The 17,097-nt window shown below is 38.5% G+C and overlaps 3 protein-coding genes across 4 annotated transcripts; 2 read left to right on the top strand and 1 right to left on the bottom strand.

Annotated features, from left to right (window-relative positions):
• Nucleotides 1-3: 3 nt before the first annotated feature.
• Nucleotides 4-1,306, top strand: LOC110116294 (the record flags this gene model as incomplete). The annotated part of the gene is given in 2 exon segments (XM_020849820.2): nt 4-421; nt 591-1,306. Coding segments are annotated over 2 exon segments (817 nt in total), but the record flags the coding sequence as incomplete, so codon positions are not given.
• A 190-nt stretch (nt 1,307-1,496) lies between these two features.
• LOC110116293 (pentatricopeptide repeat-containing protein At5g66520) lies at nt 1,497-5,072 on the bottom strand. 2 transcript variants are annotated; one of them, XM_020849818.2, is made up of 2 exons: nt 1,738-5,072; nt 1,497-1,671 (listed from the first exon to the last, which is right to left on the bottom strand). In XM_020849818.2, exons 1-2 carry the CDS (start codon nt 3,612-3,614, stop codon nt 1,647-1,649), a joined length of 1,902 nt encoding a protein of 633 aa, XP_020705477.1. In that variant the 5' UTR covers nt 3,615-5,072; the 3' UTR covers nt 1,497-1,646. The 2 variants fall into 2 exon arrangements, with proteins under 2 accessions (XP_020705477.1, XP_020705478.1); XM_020849819.2 differs by having other exon boundaries at nt 1,497-5,072.
• Nucleotides 5,073-6,771: 1,699 nt separating this feature from the next.
• On the top strand, nt 6,772-10,469 carry LOC110116318. The gene is made up of 3 exons (XM_020849853.2): nt 6,772-7,119; nt 7,623-7,790; nt 10,059-10,469. The coding sequence occupies exons 1-3, from the start codon at nt 7,057-7,059 to the stop codon at nt 10,296-10,298; spliced, it is 471 nt and encodes a 156-aa protein (XP_020705512.1). The 5' UTR covers nt 6,772-7,056; the 3' UTR covers nt 10,299-10,469.
• Nucleotides 10,470-17,097: the final 6,628 nt, after the last annotated feature.

The following is a 17,097-nucleotide window of genomic DNA, read 5'->3' as shown; positions in this document are numbered from 1 at the left end:
CGCCGCCGAGCCCCTCCTTCTCCGCGGCTGCCACCCCCTTCCCCGGCGCCGCTGCTTCTCCCCAACTCCTCCCAAACCTCTCCCCCCTTCCTCCCTCCCATCCCACCCCTTTCCATCCTCCCTTCCCGACGCCGCCGTTCTCTGGCCTCCCACCTCCCCCTGCCGCTCCTTCTCCTGTCTCCCATCCCACCTTGGCTTCGATCTCAAATCCACCGAATCCTCCCGCTTCCTCTCCGCCCGATCCGCCCTAGACCTTCCCCTCCACCAGCTCCTCGCCATCGCCAACGCCGCCGGTGCCGCCCCCATTCGCCTCGGCCTCGACATCGCCGGCGGCACTGGCACTCTCGCAGCGCGCCTCAAGCTCACCCTCAACGCAACTCTCCTCACCACCACCATGAACCTCGGGGCGCCCTACAGCGAGGCTGCTGCCCTGCGCGGCGTCGTTCCCCTCCACGCGCCACTTCAGCGCCCCCATTCGCCTCGGCCTCGACATCGCCGGCGGCACTGGCACTCTCGCAGCGCGCCTCAAGCTCACCCTCAACGCAACTCTCCTCACCACCACCATGAACCTCGGGGCGCCCTACAGCGAGGCTGCTGCCCTGCGCGGCGTCGTTCCCCTCCACGCGCCACTTCAGCAGCGCCTCCCCGTTCACGACGGCGCCATGGATCTGGTGCGCACTGGTCACGCAGTCAACCGATGGATCCCGTTGCCGGCGCTCGAGTTCCTCATGTTTGACGCCGATAGGGTTCTCAAGGCAGGAGGACTGCTGTGGGTCGACCATTTCTTCTGCAAGGCGGCTGATCTCGACACGGTGTACGGACCCCTAATTGCGAGGTTGGGTTACAAGAGAATCAAGTGGGCGGTGGGGAACAAGACCGATTCCGGCGGGACCAAATACGGCGAGGTTTACCTAACTGCACTATTGCAGAAGCCCATTGGGCCGCCGCCTGTGGCGGCGACCATCGTCAGCGGAATTGGCAAAGCTTGACTCTTTACATTCTATATGTTAACGTCTTCTGGTTTCTTCAGTGAAGATCCCTGTAAGTTGAGTTTAGTATGATGATCACATATCTGCTTGCGCTTTTCAGCCATGGAAAACAGTGGGTAAGCTCCATAGCTCAACAGTGTTGGGCAGAGTAAGCTTCAAATTCATCTCGCTTGCGGTGCCCAAACCACTTGATGAAATCTGATCTCATGGTGTCGGTGCTCTCTGTTTTATTTTTTTTAATTTTGGAATTTGAATTCTAAGGTTGTGTTACTCAGCAAACTCGCTCTTCAAACTTTTTTTTTTATTACTTTCTAATCTGATTCACGTGAGCACATCAGTCACCAGCTTACAAGATGATATTATCCTCTGCAACTTAGGCCTTCTCCAACCGAACTCAAAACGCATGAATGGCGTCGCTCGCAGCTCTAGCTGAACGGTAAAATTTACGGTATTTGATTCCGGGAGAACAGTGCGACACTAATATTGGCGTAGCACTGTTCACCTGCATTATTTTTATACCCTACCGGATTTGTCGAAGAAACAACGAAAGATGAGAAAAACCGTTACCTTCTACTAATGGTTCAAAATGGAGTTCTATTGAAGATGAATCATGCCATTTTTTAGTTTCAATGCATTTTGGAGTGAAAAAAGAGATTTTCAGTTGGAGATGCCGATATTCCTCCTACCAATAAAATCAAGGATTAAAGAATTATTAATTATCAAACAATAAAATCACAGTCAACCTCACCAGTAATCCTTGCAAGAACACTGCCCTCCATGGAAATGGTGAAACCTATTACGATCCCTCACGATAATTTCCCTCTCATAAACCTTGGAAATGAGCTTACTTGCCTCATGGCAATCTCTGCACACTCTCAAGTTCTTAGAAATCCTTATCGTTTCTCCCTGCTTTGTGTGCAATAACCCGAAAGCAATTGCCAGCTTTTCACTGTGAAAGAAGACCGGACTCTCTTTTTCCTCCATATTCTCAAAGCCATTGAACACTCCACCTCTATCAGGCACATAGCCAACCAGTCTGATTCTCTCCAGCATCTTCTCCACCATGGCATAAATCTGGGAGGTCTCAGGATGGTACTTCCCTCCAGCAATAAATTTGTTCACCACACCATTCTTTTCAATAATTGACCAACCTGCTTCTTTCTTCACCCCTCGATCGTTCATTAACCTCCTCACATTGGCCACATCGTCCCATCGACCAGCGCTTGTGTAAAGATTAGCGAGGAGAATGTATCGGCCACTGTTGTTTGGATCGAGCTCAATGACCCTATGGCCAATTTGTTCCCCCAGTTCAACATTGCCATGAATCCTGCAGGCCCCAAGTAGAGCACCTAGAATACTGGCATCTGGTTCAATGGGCATTTCATCGAGCACCTTCTTAGCTTCTAGTAGCAGGCCAGCTCTCCCTAATAGGTCCACCAAGCATCCAAAATGCTCTGTTTTGTGTTCAATATCATGAACTTTAGACATGTAATTGAAGAAGTGCCGCCCTTGATGAACTAGGCCTGCATGAGCACATGCACTGAGGAGATTGACGAGAGTTATATCATCTGGTCTCACCATTTCCTTTTCCATCTCTTTGAATAGATTAATGGCTTCTTCACCTCTGCCATGGATTGCTAGTCCTCCAATCATGCAATTCCAAGATGAAAGCCCTTTACTTTTCAAGCCATCAAAGACCTCATAGGCCTTCTCCAAGCATCCACACTTGCAGTACATGTCTATGACGGTGGTGGCGAGTTTCGAATCGAGTTCAATCTGGTTCCTTTCAATCTGTTTGTGAATCCATTGGCCCTGCTCTAATGCTCCGAGCCCTGCACAGGCAGCCAGCATGCTTGCTGCGGAGAATTTGTCGAGCTCTACTCCATTGTCCTGCATCTGATAGAAGAGCTGGAATGCTTGGTGGAAACTTTGATTCTGTACATACCCTGACATCATGGCGTTCCATGATACGGAGTTTCTTTCAGGCATGTTGTCGAATAGGTTGCGAGCATCGTCGATCAGGCCTAGGCGGCAGAGGCCTGTGATCATTGTTGTCCATGACACAACGTCCCGGTGAGGCATTTTGTCGAATATGCGGCGGGCATCAACGGGGAGAGCGAACGTAAAATATAAATTCAGAAGATTGTTCTGTGAGAAGGTGTCGGGGTGGAATCCGAGCTTGAGAACGTGAGCGTGGACCTGGAGGCTGGCGGTGAGAGATTGTGCGTATCCAGCGGAAGAGAGGGATTTGAGGAGGGAGGGGAAGGTATAGTGGTTGGGTTGGACGGAGCGGAGGAGCATCTGGATGTAGAGATGAAGTGGGGATGGGAGAGAGGGGGAGCGAAGAAGGGTGTTGAAGATGTAGGCGTCGGGATGAGGGAGGAATTGCGAGAGGCGGAGGGCGTATGGAAAGTCGCCGGCTGGGGAGAGGACGCAAAAGCGGAGGAGGCGGCCGACAGCGTCGTTGTCGGAGGAGAGGCCGAGGCGGACGAGTTGGGAGTGGTGCTGCCGAAGCTCAAGCATTGTGGAGCAGGAGTCTAGTCGGCGGAGTGCGGCATGGCGACGGACGCGCAAGTCTTCCGTGATTGTCGTCGTCGGCGGTGGAAGAGGTACCGTCAAGGCCATCAGAGCAAGAGACCGTCTTGATTGCTCTGGCAAATGAAGACTGGCTGAGCGATTGAAAATCCAGTAGCAATGATCCGCGCTCAAATCAGTGTTTTTGAAGGTAGGGGCAAGTTATAATTTCAAGCTAGTATATTTAAGGGATTTGTGTAGCTTAAGGCAAAGGTTTTCTTATTATTTCTTAAATTAATTTTTTATAAAATATTTTAAAAGGAATAAAAAAGTTATCTCAAATAAAACCTATAATAAACAAATAAATAAATATTGGTTAACACTATAAAAGTATTAATAAAGGCATTAAAAAAATCTAGCCGAAAAGAAAAAAAGAAAAAAAGAATATCATGATTAAGTAAAGACATACCAACACTTCCCAATGGCAAAATTTTGGTAAGGAAGAAGACATTAATGCTGGGATGAATCCATGCACTAAGAGGTTATGTATTCACTAATAGAAAACGAGTATAAAGTAATTCTCAAATATGCATAATAGTGATAGTCATAAAAGAAAATGGGATTATAAAGATTTAGTTTTGAGTAAAATTCAAACTTGAAATTGAAATTGTTCGGAGACGATCGGTACTTGATGCACAACTAGATGAAAGATTTGTCAACACGTAGCTTGGCCTTTATATAAGGTTACAAAATAATCTCAATCTCCATCTCTGATCCTAAATTGCATCCATTGCAAACGTTACATGTTAGAATATTCGTGATAGTATAGTTAAAGGGTTTATTGTCTTAGTATTTACACAAAGTTTCAACATATGCATAAATAAGAGATAAGTGCAGGAATTGAAAAAGAAATTAGAGTTTCCAAACCCAAGAAAAGGAATGATACCACGGGCTTGGCCCAACAATATTGATTCAACTAATGTTTGTCATTGATTACAAATGATATCTTTCTTTGTGGAAGGCATTGATTCAATGTAGTAATCATACAATGTATAGAACATGCTATGTAGATAAAGTTAGAAGAGTCATGTGGCATGAAAGATAACTTTAAGAGGCTTTTTGCTCTATGTTTATTCATCCTCTTTTGAGGAGGGGAGATCAAAAATCAAGAAGTCTAACATAAGTCATGATACTGACATTAGAAGTTAGATTTAATGTTGATGGAATGCAATGATCTTATAACATGATGCATGTTGGCATTAGTAGTGATGGCAGTTGATCAAGTCAGTGGTCATCGGTGTAGCCATGTGACAATGGTCAAAGGACTGTAAGTTAGAGGATAGTAGTCAGCAATATATATCAAAGGAACATAGTTAGATAGTGATGGTCGAATGATTATAATCAAGTGATGGAGGTCCGAGGATTTTTGTTACACAATGATGATTGGAGTACTATAATCAAGCGTCATTGATCAGAGGATTGTAGTTATGTGATTATGGTTGGAGGATAGTAGTTGAACGATGACGTTTGGAAGATAATTATCAAGTGATGGCAATGTGATAATAATATTCATGCAATATTCTAATGGTAGCGATTGATTGGTGCCTCAATAAGGATGCTCAAGTGGAACTTCGAGATTATTAGAGCCTCTGAGCTCTCTTAAATCTCAAGCCCAGTCTAAGCTGCAGATTCTCCTCTCATCTAGAGAGTAGGGCTTATTTATAAAAAAAATTAGCATGCCCATAAATATAGTCAAAATTCAAAACACCCTATTAAACAACTCATAGAATTTTCCTCCATCGACTTAGTGATGGTAAGAGGAAAAACAAAGGATAAGGAAATAAGAAGAAGCAAAGGAAAGAAAAAAAGGAATAAAAAGAAAATTAAGAGGGGAAAGAAGGGGGAAAAGATAAAGAGAAGAAAATTTCAAGAAATTGTATTTTAAATATAAATTTATTTTCCGAAAAGTTTATTGTTAAAATATATTTAATTATTATTTAGGAATTCCGATGTATATAAGAAGGGGAATTTTGAGGAAACATACTATGTATAAGGAGAGAAAATTTTGACGTATGTGATTTTGAGAATAATTCTAATATCTTTATTTGGTGCGGGTAGAAATTCATATGAAAACAAATATTAAGTCTCTTGCATGTATAATTACACCTGAACTAATTGTATTTATTATTCATTAGCAATTCTAAATATTATTGAATGGAATCTTATTACATGTTTTGCTAAATGATACACTTTTAAATGAAAATTATATGGTATGTACAATCTTCTCTTATACATATATGATATTTCTTATTTAATGTAAATCTACATATATCATGCGTAAATGATAAAGTATATGCAGTGATTAGAAATTAATTAGCCTGAGACGATATCATATTAAGTGATCATAATTAAATAATTTTGTGCTCATTGGACTCTTCTCATTGATATGCTTAATATTATTATAAACATCAAGATATGGAGATCCTTGATTTATAAAATTCGAGCACATTACTCTTTAATTTTAGCTGATCCTTGACTTGTAATTCCGAAAAATAAAGAGTTACATCAACAATCTAAAAGATCTTTTTCTTATCTTTTATATTTGGGCAAACGAATTTTATTTATTTTAGTACACTTTTACTTGAATTTTATTTGAGATATTTTTCTTATTGCTTTTTAAAACAATTTTTTAATATAAAATTTTTTTATTTGAATAATTTTCATACTAAAAAACTGCTTTACAAAACACTAAAAAAAACTATTCCAAATATAACCTTAACGTTTTATGACGACTTTGTTGAAAAAGCATCTTATAAAGCATGAGATTGTTGAAACTGGACAATCATTCATAATTTATCAGCCTATTATTATTCCATTAATTTTTTTTAATCACCACAACTACAATAACAACATCATCCCAATTATCCACCGTCCACTGCTCCGAGCTCTAATCTCAACGCCCGATATCCGAGGCTGAGATCTTCAACTCTATCGGAAATTTTCAAACAGTTCGAAGGTACCATTGGAATGACACGTGTATGAATCTACATCGAGATTAGAGTCAATTAATCCGGACCCACCTCAGAGAGAAAAACGAAGCTATTGTAATCTGGAACTAATAAATGCCCAAACAACGCCTTCCGTGTCCCCCGTTCAGCTGCCGTCCACGCCACGGCTGTCGTTCACGTGGCCGCATCTAGACCGTAGGTTAGGGCGCCTAGTTGTCTCGAGGGATAACAGACCTCTTTTCTCCCGTCTCCTTCTTTCCTCGTTGTCTCATCTATTTGGAGCTCCGGTTTCTAATGGACGATCGGTTGGGAAGCGAGAAGCCATTACCTGGCTGGCTTTATTCGCCTACTCTCACCTCCATGTATTAGGCGATCAACCAATCCGTTCGGTCGCGCTTTATCTAGCCGGTGGAGTGGTTACGGTCACTTACCTTTCTTTCTATTCTTGATACAAGCAAAATGGTTCGGGTTTAGCTTTGAAAGTGGGAAGAAGAAGAAGAGAAGAAGAAGAAGAAGAAGAAGAAGAAGAAGGAGAAGAGAAGGATATGGTTGGAATCTTCTCTCGCTTCTCTTCGAGGAGCGGACACAGGAGGACTCAGAGCGCAGCGGTAAGGTTTTGGGCATCGGTCTTTTAAATTGCGGGAGTTTGAGATTTAGGTTTTCATTCTTTTTCTCGCGCGCGAGGGTCTGATTATTGTTGTAGAGTAGTAAAATTTTCGATTTTGATTTTTATCTGCCTATGTGATTTACGACCAGTGGAAAGGTAATTTGATCTCGGTAGAAGCAAGCATAGCAGGATTTGGATTTTTTTAGGGCAACAAGCAAGCAGTTCTCGTTATGTATAGCTATGATTTGATATTAATTTGATCCTATATCAGGTATTGTTGAGCGAGAAAGTTTGGGATGGCAGAAATTGGGGATTTTTGTGCTTGATTTGACTTATAATCGAGTTGGATTAAGTGCTTTTGATTTGACTGATATAGATATTTTAGTTCTTCAATATTGGCAACCATATCCCTGTTTTTTAATCCACTAAGCGACTGTTGAGAATGCTTTTTTCTACTAAGATTTTTCTGTACTTATTTGGTATATGTACTGTGACATCTTACAGAATGTGAGAGAAAGGGCACAGAGCTTGGAGGTAAACATTCCAATTCCTGTTTCTACAACCCATGGATTTGAGGTTGCTGTAGAGTTTAAACCAGTTGAACACCCAATAGAGCCTCTCAACCATGATCAGCCTGTGCGATGTCCTATGCCCGAGCCATCCATACTAAATGTGAGTATGGGACAGTCTGGAAGTTTAAAAAATATTCTTTGGCTTTGTTTGAGACAACTTTTTTTCTGCTTCTTAAGAATATGGCGATTATTGATCGTTAAAGCAGTAAGAAAGCCGTCTCAAACGAAGCCTTTATTTCTGTTATTTTCTCAATAATTTATGCTAAATTTACAGGCTTTCATACTACTGTTTATCACATGACTCTAGCTATTAGATAGATGATTAAGACTCTTCCTTGCTCTATAAATTTTTTTGTTTTCTGTGAGTAGTTTGATATGGTGGGAATTATGTAAATGCAATGGCCTTGAACATTCTATTTTTTACAAGAATTAGCTAACTTGAGCTTGGTTGTTACAGCTTCAATTAGATGGTGACTCGGCATGAAAGGTTTGAACAGTCCAAATCACTCTTTTTTTTTATTTACAATGAAAGTGCAGTTATTCTATTTGGCTACTTACCCATTAGCATTTAGCAGCAATGTTACATGGATGATCTTCCATGAATTGTACTATTTTCTTATTTTTTGAGTTGGCAATCTGGACTTTGGGACATATTCTTATTGACCAAGGATTTTTCACACTTCCTGCCAGATTTATGTAAATCATTGACTTTGTTATGAATTGAGTTGTTAGTAAATTTTAAGCTTCTTAGACAAATTTCAAAGAGTTTTTTCTGAGGTTCCTGCATGTAGAGAAACTATTTTAGTGTGTATAGACAGATTCTAGCGAAGTAATACATAAAATGAACAACTTGATATTTGTTTTGCTAAAGTTCACTTTTGTTCATGCTCTTGGCTAATTAAGGCTTCGTTTGGGACGGCTTTCTTTCTGCTTCTTAAAGCAGCTTTCTAGTACAAATTGTACTAGAAAGCTGCTTTAAGAATCAGAAAGAAAGCCATCTCAAACGAAGCCTAAGTCTGATTTTAAAAGTTCATTTTTGTTCATGCTCTTGACTAAAGTTCATATAAGTATGCTTCCTCTGCATCAACAATCTCCACAACTATACTGAGTTCAAGATCTACAGATCGACGGGAGAACGCTAGGTCTTCAGAAAACTATGACCGCATAGGCTTAGTTCCTAAGCATCATAAATGCTTTTCTTTTGTTTTAATCCGTAAGAAATGTGAGGTTTTCTTAAAAAGGCGAGGAACCAACAGTCTAAGGCTTCATTTAAGACGGCTTTCTTACCTTCTTAAAGCAGATTTTTTAATTAAAAGCTACTTTAAGAAGCAGTAAGAAAGACATCCCAAATGAAACCTAAGCCCCTAAAACTTGACTGTCATGTACTCTATTATGAATTATGTACCAGTTTGTGTCAGATAAAGAGGTCATTAATTTTAAAACAGGATCTTCCTCTGTACAACTTATTTAAGTTTGATTATGGTTTGTGCTTGAGAAATAAATAATAAATAAGAAACAAAATCTTAAATTTTGGATCATCTTCAAATTGGCCTAAGCTCAACATAAAATAAAATAAACAAGCTGAACACGTCTATTTTTCAGCCTGGCTCATTTACAACCCCACCTTTCTACTTGTTTTCTTATGACATTCTTTGCCAATTGAACGGCACAGATTTTTTCATTCTCTTGCATGAATATGTCAGGAATCAAATTACAATAGTTGATGAACTTTTTTGTTGTGCCCATATACTGTTAGACCAATCTGGCCGGTCCCGCCGATCCGGCCAGTCCATGCAGGAACGGCCCAGGCGAACGAGGCGGAATGCCTCCGCCTCATGCTTTAGCCGCACACACCGCAGGAGCTAAAAAAGCATTTTAGGAAGGATTTTTGAGGGGTTTGGGAGAGAAATTTGAATGTATAGACTGTTTAGGGATTTCCTTTTAATTTGTATACATTAAATACTTTATTTTCCTAGGGTTAGGGCATCTTGAATTTTGCTGATTTTGGGATCTCTTAGGTTAGGTTTTGGGCTCTAGATTCGTCTAGAAATTGAGAGAGATTGATCCTCCTCTCGAATAGAGGATCACTTGTACTTGTTGTTTTCTTCCGTTAGTTGATTTCTTGCAATAAAATCTACTGTTTTCCTTATTTTCATTGGAGTTGGGAAGAGTTTCTCGCTGTTTTACAAAGATTGATAGAAAATACTTGAGATTTACAAGCGTTTACAGATCAAAATTGTAGAACTGATTGTTGTAGTGTGTCCCTTGCGCCCCCTGTTCTTGTGCCATGTTATCCCTTCTGATTAAAACCTATTATTCTCTGGATTCTATCATCAGAGAGCTATAAGTTTCTGATTTTTTTTTCCAGGATGGAAGAATATGGAAAGAAAGAATGACTTCTGTGAGTGCAAGGATGAGGATTGAATTGCCGGTAGTTAAAGAAGGATCACAGCTTTCACCTGAAGCAGCTGTAGCTAAGACTCCTCGGTCTACACCAAGACGTGCTATATTGCCCTCTGTTAGTGCCCCTGAGGGTAACCTAATAAATCTCCTTGAAGAATACAACGAAGCAAAAGACCAGAATGCTGAAGGAGGGTCAAAAACTTGAAGCAGAATTAATTTACTCAATACAATGTGGTTTCATTTTCTGGGTTTGTTCCTTGTATTTATATCCTTCCATTGGCTGTGTAAATGATTAAACATAGCAGACCTTCATCCTAGGTTTTATATATTATACTGAATTTTCATTTACTTCAAAAGATATTTAAGTTCCTCATCATCATTAGCTTTTTTTTTTCTTAGTTATTAGTGCAACAACAGAATCAAGATCGCCCGATCAATCGATTAGTCGCAAGGGCAAGAACAATGTCCTTGGATTGATCACCCGTGCGGAAAAATGCATTGAGAGCGCTTTCATGTAAGGTTTGTTGTGTCTGAAATTTTAATTATGAAGATGGTTGGATGGAATGGTGTCATTAGGCAACATTTAGAGATGAAAAGAATCACTTACTCGCATAAGAATGCATCGGCTTCATCAATGAAGAGCAACAATCCTCGATTGGATTTCTTCGCCCAATCAAACAATTGATGTATCTTCGTTACTCCCTGTGATCCCAATGGTGCGACATCTCCACCATTCATCAATGCAAAATCTAGTTCCTGGAGATAATTAGAACACTTGAAACATAGAAAACTCTACATCGCCAAAACCATTACCATTTTTTTTTTTTTTGCATTGTTTCCTTTGCTCCGCAATGAGCTCATGGTACGGGAAAAGAAACCAGACCAAGGATGCTTTCATAGCCGCAGCCCTAGCCTCTCCGATTTGTGGTATTCCTCGCTCAGCCGGCCGTTTTCCTAACGCTTCTTCGGCTGCAGTCCGAGCAAGCGTTCCTCGTCTCCATTCAGCGGCACTCTCGAGCTACGAAGAAATCGCGACGAGGAAAAGCAACATTAACGAAGAAATGAAGATGAAAAGAAAACCCCTAAATTAAAAATTAATCTAACTTATCATTTTTTTAAACAATTTAATTAACAATAATTAATTAGATTAGATAAATAATTAATATTATGATTAATAGTATATTTAAATACGCTAATTTAGTTTAATTAAATAATTAGTAGTACAATCAATATTAAAAAAATAAAAGGTTTAATTAATATATTGTAAAATACAAATAATTATTATTGAAATTAACATTATTAATACTTAATTAATAGTAGAATATTTAAATGATTAATGATATAATTAATAATTAAAACTAATTAAAAATTACTTAAATTTTATTAAATCACTAATAGGAGAAATAGTTAAATAATTAATTATCTCAACTATTTAGCTCTAGTATTTTACAACTACTTAATTATGAAGTTAATTAGGGCTATTATGGTGGGGTGTACTCGGATTTGTTATGTGATATGGTTGATTTACATCTACAAGTTAATTTAATTTCTTCATATTTAAATCTCTAACTGCTTTAAATCCTCAAATATATTGCTAAATAATTTTTCAGGATTTAACAAGATTTAATATTTGTCATACGAAATAATTTTCGAGATTTAACAGTCTCGAGACATATTAAATTTAAATTTACAGGATTTATTAAATCCACAAAAGTTAAATCAAATCCAACACCAAACAGCCCCATAGGAAGATCAAAGCCTCCTTCAAAGATAGTATAATTCCAATTTCAAACTTACGGTTTCATGCTGAGATTGTAGAGCCTGGAACTTTGCTTTCTCTGCAGCCAACTCTGTTTTCCTGGTCTCTTCTTGCTTTCTCAAGAATTCAAAAACCTACAAAAAATAGAAGGCAGTTTACAGCTCAAGTTGCTGTTTGGTAGCAGGATTTAGTTCAGATTTGAGCAAAATCCAACCAAACCGCGTAAAATGCAAAACCAAATCTCACGGCAAATGAAAGCTGTCGTAGACGAAAAATTCTGCCTTTTCGTACTAAATCCCGTAATTCTGAAATCCTAATGTTTTACGGATTTACAAAATTCGTTTGCTCCAGAGGAAGAATACGCTCTTTAAATCCATTCTATAATCTAACAGTCACACTAAATTTAATAGGATTTATAATTAATGTTACCAAACAGTTTTTACGATTTATGTCCCTCAGGATTTCAAAAATCCAAATTTAACTTAAATCAAATCATGGGTGCTACCAAACAACCCCTAAGTTTATGTTCTTTAGGTAATTGCCCCCTAGCAGAATTATATACATCGTGTAGAGGGTTATTATAAGTAAATTTAGGCAATTGCCCCCTTAAAAGTTTTAAAATACTACGGTCTTTAGGCAATTGCCCACATCATAACTAAACACATTATGTAGAGATGTTATTGTTAAGAAACAATGAACAAAATACAAAGAGAAATAGTAAAGAGAATTCAAAAATATCCTTACAACCAAAATTTGTTCCGGGGGCGCTGTCGCAAGGGCGTTGCCCCTTGACCCCGCGACCTGATAGGGCAGGTCGAACCCCGTCAGAGGGCACTGCCCCCTTGGACCCCCGACAAATTGTGTAGATGTGTTACCTAATTTTTTTAAGAATAATTGTCATTATATAAGATGCTGATAATATTTTTAAAATGTATTATGTATTCAAGTACAAATAATCATTTATCACTAAAATGATATATGAAAAAAAAAATCTCTATATTTTTACTTATAAATTTGCCTCCCCTGAAAATTAAGGCTGATTCCGCCCCTCGTTGCCACCTTCTTGGCGTGCGATGGATTGTTGATATGTAGGGTTTAAGAATATGGTGATTACTGATCGTTAAAGCAGCCCTCGTCATTGGGGAAAAATATGGGTTTTGAGAAGCGTAGGGTTTAAGAATGAAGAAGGTGTTTCAGGGAAATGGCTGAAACAGCCGTTGATCATGAAAGTCAGCAATTGCTGTCCGTTCGATGTGCCTTGCCATCCAAGCTGCCGCAAGGGTAAAACGGAACCATCTACTCTGATGAAGGAACCATTGGTGGGGGCGTCAAAATTTTAGTCGACCTGAAAATCTGATCAGAAATCAATCCAAAAATTTAGGATTTGGATTAGAGATTTTGACCCGTTTGTAAATTGGGTTGGGTTCGAGTTGACTCGGAAATATGAAATCAATCCGATTTGACCCGTTTTCAATTAATTTTTGGAAAGTTTTAGAAGATTGTTATGAAATGGTAAATGTTATTTCCAAAAAATAATAAATTATTTTTCCCAAACTGGATTAAGATTGATTTATTTTAAATTGATTTACATATTATTTTTCCCAAACTGGATTAAGATTGATTTATTTTAAATTGATTAATGTAAATCTTACCTAAATTCAATTTAGGTTTAAATAAATAGAATTAAAAAATAAACTCGATTTTGTCAGGTCGATCGAATGAGAGAAACATTCGGTCGCAGGCAAAATTCCGTCGAAAAAAACTCGGTACACCTCGGTACAGCGGGATTTTGCCTGCGACAGGATGTTTCTCTGCATCCGGTCGGAGGACGTAATAATTGTTCGTAGGCGTGAGGCGAAGAAGAATATGAAAATACGAAATAAGTTAGGGCGTGTGGCGGGCCAGGTGGTCAGGCTTTTTTATTTGAAGCTTTCTAACTAGGTCGGCTCACTTACAAGCTTAGGTAAAAAAAAAAAAAATTATTTTTCCCAAACTAAATTAAGATTGATTTATTTTAAATTGATTGATGTAAATCTTACCTAAATTCAATTTAGATTTAAATAAATAGAATTAAAAAATAAACTCGATTTTGTCAGTCGTAGCTATTAGGTTGCAAGGTATGAGCATATTAAATATAAGAATTTTAAAATTTGAGTTATTTAATTAATAGGAAAGTAAACACAATAATTTTTTTGGGTATATAAAATTTCCTATTCTGTTCATTTTAAATTAAATGTTTTAATATTGCAAATAAACCTTATTATGGTAAATACATAAATATCCAAAAGGAAAAAAATGATAATGACAATGAAGTTTGATAATTAAGTTGAACTAACTATATAAAAAAAGTTGTGACATATGATATAATTGCTCTACAAAGCATCAAGCAATTAAAGTCTAGTACTAATAAAGCTAAGCTAAAAGCTATTGCACTAAATGCAAGAAAGAGAAGAGTCGGAGTCGGAGTCGCAGTGGAAAACGAAGTCACGAATCGAAATCTGACGAGAAACTTCTTTCAATAACAAGTTATGTAAGCCAAATCGTAGTGGAAGACAAAGGCACGAAGCCGCTCTAGATGTATGCGTGGAAGTTTTATTTGGTCCGGTCGATCGAATGAGAGAAATATTCGGTCGTAGGTAAAATCCTGCTGTACCGAGGTGTACCGAGTTTTTCGAAAAAAACTCGGTACACCTCGGTATAGCGGGATTTTGCCTGCGACCGGATGTTTCTCTGCATCCGGTCGGAGGACGTAATAATTGTTCGTATGCGTGAGGCGAAGAAGAATATGAAAATACTAAATAAGTTAGGGCGTGTGGCGGGCCAGGTGGTCATGCTTTTTTATTTGAAGCTTTCTAACTAGGTCGGCTCACTTACAAGCTTAGGTTCGGGTCCAACCCAATTTGACCCACCTAGAGTTTCTCCGACCAAAACCCAACCCGACTAGGCAAACATGTCAGAAATTCAAATTTTCAGGTTGACTCGACCCGACCCATTAACCCACAGATGCGAACAGGGTACGAGCACAAGCGCAAGGATGCGAGCGCGGGTGAGCCAGGCCAGCGTGGGACCGCTAGTGCGAGGATGCAAACGCGAGCATGGAGGTAAGGCATGCAAGCATGGGATGTGGGGGCGAGCGCGAGAATGAGCGCAGACCACAAGGTGGGGTTACGGGGCTGTGCAAGACATGGATCCAAGTCAATTCCAGGTTGATTTCGAATTTTGGGTTGACTGGAACCCTATCCTCTCCAATAGGTTGACATTGCATAACACTTCGTGCAGATCAATTTAATTACAAAATAAAGTCTGCGTAAAAAAGGATCCTAATTTGTTAATGATTCCATTTGACAACAAGTTATTGTCATCAATATCTTAATTTTTTTGTAAAAAACTACTTAGGATTACCAAATTTGTTAATAATTCTTTTAAGCTTTTTGAGTTCTCTTCAATCTCAAGCAAAATGTCTCCTTCATGTAGAGAATAGAGGTATATTTATAAATTTTTTAGAGTGATATATCCTCTAAATATGGAAAAATTTTAGAACACTCCATTAGACGACCCACATTAATTTTTATTTTTATTAGAGAGAGTTCATTCAGTATTTAAGTGCCTTAATATAGTCGAAATTAATCAATTTTCAGCTTATTTTGTTAGACTTCTCATCGATATACTCAATTTGATTATAAATATGTCAAATTTGGGAACAATTATTAGGTCAGGTGACCTGAAGTAGCTCTGCATTCGGACGCCAATAACATATTGTCACGTGGTCTTACTCAATACCACGCGGCCCGACGACTTGACCCGGATTGCTATGTTCGCGTATTGCTCGGTATTGATCTAGGTATTGCTAGGTATTCCTTGACAATAATGAAAAATATCGCTATGTGAAGACCAATACCGAGCAATACCGCGGTATTTCTCGGTATTGCTCGGTGTTGGCCTTCACAGAATGGTATTTCTCGTTATTGCCGAGCAAAATCAACCAATACCAAGCAAATACCGAGCAAATACCGACACACGAACATAGCAATCTCATCTCCGTTCCGGGTCGGGGTTGTCAGGCCGCGTGGTAAATAGTGAGAACACGTGACACTATTTTATTGGCGTCCGAACATAGAGCTACGCCAGGTGACCGGACCAAATAAAAGTTCCAAATTTGGAGACCATTAAGTCCTATAATTTATTCCCAAAGTTTTTAATTATGTTTCAAGCTCTAGAATTGGGCTTATTTAGATTCATATCGGATTTTTTTGTAAGCTAGCCTTTTTAAGCCAATCAATTTAAGTATAAATTTGTAGAAATCAAAACATATATGATTTTGAACTTAATTCCAAAAGTTTTTCGTTAAAATATACATCAAGATTCATGCGTGATTAAGCCAATTTTTTATGACATATCAAATTAATTGTTCTTATAACCATGATATCAACTTTGCATTTATATTAATATGTGCAGCATATTTTTATTTGAATAAAATTATTGTTATTTCCACATTTATTTACATTAAAAAAAATCACAGATCTTCTATTTATATTAAGAAAAAATTTATGTCAAGCTATTCTATTCAAATTTTTAGTTAAACTAAACTTTAAATTTCTTCAATTTGTTTTAAAATACATATAATATAAAATTATTTACATGTTATATTCATTTCAAAATAAATTATAAAATTATAAAATATATCATAACTATTCTTTATCATAAAATTTTGAAAAAAAAATCATCATACTATCAATTTTGCTTTATACTACATTATTTTTATTAACTATTGTTGCGTCCTGGAAAATTCGCGGCGGTAGAGAAATATAAAGATTAATGCCTTAGCTTTGTACGAAGATCCAGAACACAAGCAGATGAAAGAGATGAGGGTGTAGCGTTCATAAAAGACACCAGAGTTTTTACGTGGAAACCCCTAAAAAGGGGAAAAAAACCACGGGGGCTTGGCCCAGTTTGAATGAATCCACTAGTGCTTGTAATTGATTACAAATGAAGCCCATCCTTAGGAGGAAGGCCTTAGCTCGAAGTAACAAATATACATCATATAAAATGCATTGCATGGTGGAAGTTGGAAGAATCAATGTTGATATGTTTGTTTGGGGCAGCAAACCATAGTCGACGAGCGATGTAGATCGGAAGAACCATATTCGGCGGGTGACGGAGGTTGGAAGGATCGTAGTCTGCGGGCGACGAAGGTCAGGAGGACCGTAGTCTGCTGGCGACGAAGGTCAGGAGGACCGTAGTCGGC

This window comes from Dendrobium catenatum, unplaced genomic scaffold, assembly GCF_001605985.2.
Source record: "Dendrobium catenatum unplaced genomic scaffold, ASM160598v2 fragScaff_scaffold_601, whole genome shotgun sequence".
NCBI lineage: Eukaryota > Viridiplantae > Streptophyta > Magnoliopsida > Asparagales > Orchidaceae > Dendrobium > Dendrobium catenatum.
Note: the sequence above shows the minus strand (reverse complement) of the source record. Positions and strands in the feature narration are given on the sequence as shown.